This window comes from Azolla caroliniana, unplaced genomic scaffold (genome assembly GCF_043228905.1).
Source record: "Azolla caroliniana isolate FFs.n. ecotype wild unplaced genomic scaffold, voAzoCaro1.0.p SCAF_5, whole genome shotgun sequence".
Taxonomy (NCBI): Eukaryota; Viridiplantae; Streptophyta; class Polypodiopsida; order Salviniales; family Salviniaceae; genus Azolla; species Azolla caroliniana.
Genome location: NW_028230440.1, coordinates 20,160,735 through 20,166,780, shown reverse-complemented (window position 1 = coordinate 20,166,780; position 6,046 = coordinate 20,160,735). Strand labels below are relative to the sequence as shown.

Genomic DNA, 6,046 nt, shown 5'->3' with positions numbered 1-6,046 from the left:
TCAATTGTGAGATGCAAGATACAGAGAAGCAAATCAAACAGTTGGTCAAATTGTGACTCCTCATGCACACACACACACACACACACACACACGGATACATAATTATATAGTGTTGGTCAAATTGTGATCTGGAACCAGAGTGAGAGAGAGAGGGACTTTAGACACAAAGTATGAAAGGTTTGAAAGAAGAAACATTCAATGATACGATGGTTTCTTTTTGTATGTTATGTGTGTTGAATGGATAATGTCTTTTGGGCGCGTTAAGTGTGAAAGCGGACAAAAAAGGGTCTATGGAAGAAAGGGGGTCACACCTTTACATAGAAACTCACTACACGTTCTCAACACACAAAAAACCTTCTCCATTCTCCATTCTCCTTCTTCTTTGAGTAGCTTCATGTCTCATACCTAATCTTTACCATTCCTCCATCAATTCCATTACCATTTTTGATTTGAAACTCCATAGCCACCCCCACCCCAAGCCCAAATCTTCTCCTTCATTCTTCTCACCCCAGTTTCCAAATGTTAGGGCGCAACCCGAGCCGAGACTCGTCGTCCGACTTTGGCGATGTCTCCATGTCTTCTTCTTCGGTCGGCCCGGGCTCGGCATACTACCGACACCACGCCCGTGCCGAATCGGGCGACCTTGACACCCACTCCGAGGCTAGCTCCGAGGTCTACTCGGACTATGCCCGGCCCGGCCCAGGTACCACCAATTCGGGCCGCTTCGGCCCGCCCGGCTCCGCCTCGCCCATGCCGGATCACCTTACGAGCACCATCGGGAGCGAGTTCGATCACTCCGAATGGTTCCATGGCATGAAAGGTAGCTATGATGCCGAGAGTATTGGCCCCGGCGGAGGAGGCCTGGACAATACTTGGAACGATGGGTCGAGCGACGAGATTATGTTGTTCCGTGGCCGGCCACTTGCTCGCAAGGTCAAGATTTCGCGCACAATTCTCAGCTTGTATAGGTAAGTCATTCAAAATTACAGAGTTTTCTGTTCTTTAATTGGCTCATCGATTGAATTGAATGAATCAAGTCAATTTCCGATTGGTTTTTCGATCCATTCATTTAGTAGACATATTTTCAATTGATCCCAAGGTCCTTTGGTAGTTACAACGTATTCAATTGCCGATTGGTTTAGATCCATTCATTAGTAGACATATTTCCAATTGCTCCCAAGATCCCTTGGTAGTTAAAAATTATTGGTCATTTCCAAATATGGGATTTAGACTCGTCTATTGATTCATATGGAATAGTTTTCTGATCCATCCCATAAAACCCTGATTAGGAATATTAATAATTACTTCTGATAATCGAGCGTGAGTCTATTCACTCCGAATTGACCAATTCATCGCTAATATGGTTAGTGCCTAATTAATTGATTTGTCGTGATCGATTTGATTTTAATCAATTAAGCAAGGCATTTGATTGGCCTGTTTCGATCAATTGATTGACTAACCATGATGGTTGATTGATTTGACTGGATTGATAAGTCGCGGTGGTTGGTTGGTTCGACTTGTTGATTCATTAGTTGTGGGGGTTGATCTGATTTGATAAACGATTTACCGTATTTGATCATATCAATAGATTAGCAATATTGATTCAATTCAATCAAATCAATTGAGTAGCTGTAGTGGGTGATTGATCCAATCTAATCGGAGTAGCCCTGGTGGCTGATTAGTCCAATGGATTGATTAGTGGTAATTAGCACTTTGATTCTTATTAATATTTCTTAATGAAGCCAAAATAAATTGTAGAAGGCTCCCATTAATAGGTTCAAGCATGCCCAAGTAATTAAACCCAAGATTTGAGATGCGAAAGTAATCAATCGATTTGTTCCGGAATTTTCCGTAGAAATCCGATGACAATGAGTTTAGAGCAGAGCAGACTAGATGATTTGTTCTGGAATTTTCCGGAGAAATCCGATGACCATGAGTTTGGAGCAGAGCAGACTAGATTATTTGTTCCGGAATTTCTCGGAGAAATCCGATGACAATGAGTTGTAACAGAACAAACTAGATTATAAATTTGTTCCGGAATTTTCCGGAGAAATCCTATGACAATTGAGTTGGAGCAGAGCAGAGAAGAGTAGATTATTTATTCCGGAAATTTCCGGAAAACTCCGATGACAATGAGTTAATTTTCCGTTTAATTTCGAAGAACAAACAAAAAAAAATCGATGGTGCAGGTTACTGGTGGTGTTCCGATTTGTGGCCTTGGGGTTGTTCCTGGTATGGCGGGTTTCACACCCGAACACGGACGCCATGTGGCTGTGGGGCATGTCGGTGGTGTGCGAGATCTGGTTCGGGTTCTCATGGATCCTCGACCAGCTCCCGAAGCTGAGCCCAATAAACCGAGAAGCGAATCTCGAGGTATTGAAGGAGAGGTTCGAGCACCTGATGATGACCCCGGCCAATCCGACTGGCCGCTCGGACCTCCCGGGAATGGACATCTTCGTGTCCACGGCCGACCCGGACAAGGAGCCCCCCCTCGTGACAGCCAACACGATCCTCTCCATCCTCGCGGCCGAGTACCCAGTCGAGAAGCTCACGTGCTACGTCTCGGACGATGGCGGCTCCCTCCTCACCTTCGAGGCCATGGCTGAGGCCGCGAGCTTCGCCCGCCTCTGGATCCCCTTCTGCCGTAAGCACGGGATCGAGCCCCGGAACCCTGAGTCGTACTTCGGCCGCCAGCGGGGCGACCCCACTAAGCACAAGCTAAGGCACGACTTTGTCCGGGACCGGCGCCGGGTCAAGCGCGAGTACGATGAGTTCAAGGTACGCATCAACGGGCTCCCCGATGCCATCCGGCGCCGCTCGGATGCGTACAATGCTCACGAGGAGATCAAGACGAAGCGCGCCCATTTGGAGAAAGGCGACCCGTATGATGACATGGCGAGCGACATCCCGAAGAAGAAGGCCACGTGGATGTCGGATGGCACTCATTGGCCGGGGACATGGATGATTCCTAGCAATGAACACACCCGTGGTGACCATGCCGGCATTATTCAAGTAAAAAACGAAAAAAAGAAATCTTCATTTCCAACATAAAAAATAGACTTGATCTGCTCGATTGACAATCTATCTTGTGCGCGTTTTTTATTTGATTTTAAGGTAATTCTATCGCCTCCGAGTTGCGACCCGATCTATGGTGACTTGGACGATGATATGGACACGAATGGGGTGGACGTTCGGTTGCCGATGCTCGTATACATGTCGAGGGAGAAGCGACCGGGTTATGAGCACAACAAGAAGGCAGGAGCTATGAATGCCTTGGTCCGGAGCTCGGCCGTCATGTCCAATGGCCCCTTCATCCTCAATCTCGACTGCGACCACTACATCTACAACTCCATGGCCCTTCGGGAGGGCGTGTGCTTCATGATGGATGCGACGGAGGGACAAAACGTGTGCTATGTCCAATTCCCGCAAAGGTTCGAAGGGATCGACCCGAATGATCGGTATGCCAATCACAACACGGTGTTCTTTGATGGGAATATGCGGGCCCTAGATGGTCTCCAAGGCCCCATGTATGTGGGGACAGGGTGCATGTTCCGACGTGTCGCGCTCTACGGCTTCGACCCTCCGCGATTCCGAGAGTATGGCTCGTGGTGGTGCTGCTGGTGTTGCGGCCCGCGGCACCGTGGTCACAAGCCTGCCCCGACCGTGTCCAAGAAGATCGAGCTCACCACGGCCCCCCTGCCCAACGGGTTTTCTTCACCCTCCCCATCCGACGAAATTGATGATGAAATGGAGGCGCTTAACCTCGTCCCCAAAGTGTTTGGCGGCTCGGGCGCGTTCCTTGACTCAATCCCGAAGGCCGAGTATGGGGGCCGTCCCGTTTCAGACCTGGTGTCGGCCGGCTACTGCCGCCCACCGGGGGCTCTCACTGGTCCCCGTCCACCGCTCGACCCCGCGGCCATAGCCGAGGCGATCTTCCTCATTTCTTGCTGGTACGAGGACAAGACGGAGTGGGGCAACAGCGTGGGCTGGATATACGGGTCGGTCACGGAGGACGTGGTGACAGGCTACCGCATGCATTGCCGGGGCTGGTGCTCGGTCTATTGCGTGACCCACCCGGACGCGTTCCGGGGGACGGCGCCCATCAATCTCACGGACCGGCTCCAACAAGTGCTCCGGTGGGCGACGGGATCGGTTGAGATCTTCTTCTCCCGCAACAACGGATTGTTGGCGGGCCCGAGGATGAAGGTCTTGCAAAGAGTGGCATATCTCAATGTGGGGATATATCCCTTCACATCCATCTTCCTCATGGTCTATTGCTTCCTCCCCGCGCTCTCGCTCTTCTCGAACCAATTCATCGTGCAAACGTTGGACGTGTACTTCCTCGTGTATTTGCTCGTGATAACGCTCTCATTGTGCGGGCTGGCACTGCTGGAGGTGAGGTGGGCGGGCATCACTCTCGAGGAGTGGTGGCGGAACGAGCAATTCTGGGTGATCGGGGGCACGAGCGCACACATCGTGGCGGTGCTACAAGGCCTCCTCAAGGTGGTCGCGGGGATCGACATCTCCTTCACATTGACATCCAAGTCATCATCAGGTGACGGGGATGACGATGCGGACCCGTTCGCCGAACTTTACGAGGTCAAATGGACGGCGCTCATGATCCCGCCCCTCATCATCATGATGGTGAACCTTGTGGGTGTGGCGGTGGCCGCCGCTCGGACCATCTATAGCACCAATCCCTCGTGGAGCAAGTTCCTAGGGGGAGTTTTCTTTAGCTTTTGGGTGCTCGCCCATCTCTACCCATTCGCCAAGGGGCTTATGGGACGGCGGCGCCGAACGCCCACCATTGTGTGGGTTTGGGCTGGTCTCATCTCCATCTCCATAGCCCTTCTTTGGGTCACACTTACCAATGTCTATAGCCCAACAACATCTCTCTTCACTTTGTAAAGAACCTTCTTTATCTTTACCCCCCCCCACCCCCCCTTCCCCCATCAATTTTGGCTTCACCATTTTTTCCATTATTTTAACTTGAAACCCCCTGAATAACATAAAGGAAGTGTGTATAATCAAATCATATGTGTTTATGCAATCTTCACTCTCATTTCGTGTCAATGAACATGTTTGTTCGCATTCCAGATAGTGTTATAATCGTAGACTGTAGTTTATGTACAACATAAAGGAAGTGTGTATAATCAAATCATATGTGTTTATGCAATCTTCACTCTCATTTCGTGTCAATGAACATGTTTGTTCGCATTCCAGATAGTGTTATAATCGTAGACTGTAGTTTATGTACATATTATCCTAACCTAGCGTCACATGACGTTGGTCCATAAAACGTGTGTGTTCGTGTTCCAAAGGCGTTCCATTCTTTAAAGACCTGGAGTTAATGAGTCAGTTTCTCTTTGCTTGTAGTATATCATAAATGATTAAAGCTAACCTTGACTTTACTATGCCTCAATAATATATCATGAAGAGGGGGGTGTGTGTGCACACGCGATATGTAATATTCTACTCAAACAAGGTCATGATGTATTTGTTTGGCATGATCGGCATGGTCTTGCCATGTATTAAAAAGATGCATTTTTTGCCACGATTGACCTAGACTTGCTAGGCTTTTAAATTGTTCAGCATGATCAATTTGAATCGACATAGTGGCAAATCTATTTATAAACTACTAGAAAAAAAACCAACAATATCTAGGAATAACAAAATCTCATTATGGATTTTACTCGAGACACTAAAATAACAAATGGTTGATTATATAATAGCTTTTATATTTTATTTTGTGTATATATCAAGTGTCATTACTATTGCTTTCATACACAAAATTTAGCTTCCTTGACCATTGAATCAATTATCGGTACATTGTGGAATTTTGCACTTTAAAATGCTAACAAGAAGTATCGTATGTTTGGAGCTTATATTTGGCAAAGCACACGTGCAAGACCTTTCGCACAAGATAGCATGCTATATGAAATACATCAATGTTTAGCACTAGACAACGTTTTTAATGTCTCAAATCAAGCACAATATGGTTTGTATCTTAAAGGGATAATCTACATGACATTCTAAATGTGCATGT

General features: G+C 47.7%; 1 protein-coding gene across 1 annotated transcript; it reads left to right on the top strand.

Moving 5' to 3' along the window:
* Positions 1-380: 380 nt before the first annotated feature.
* On the top strand, positions 381-4,909 carry LOC147864378 (cellulose synthase-like protein D2). Its single transcript, XM_087320158.1, has 3 exons — positions 381-968; positions 2,190-3,012; positions 3,115-4,909. Exons 1-3 carry the CDS (start codon positions 520-522, stop codon positions 4,906-4,908), a joined length of 3,066 nt encoding a protein of 1,021 aa, XP_087176284.1. The 5' UTR covers positions 381-519; the 3' UTR covers position 4,909.
* Positions 4,910-6,046: the final 1,137 nt, after the last annotated feature.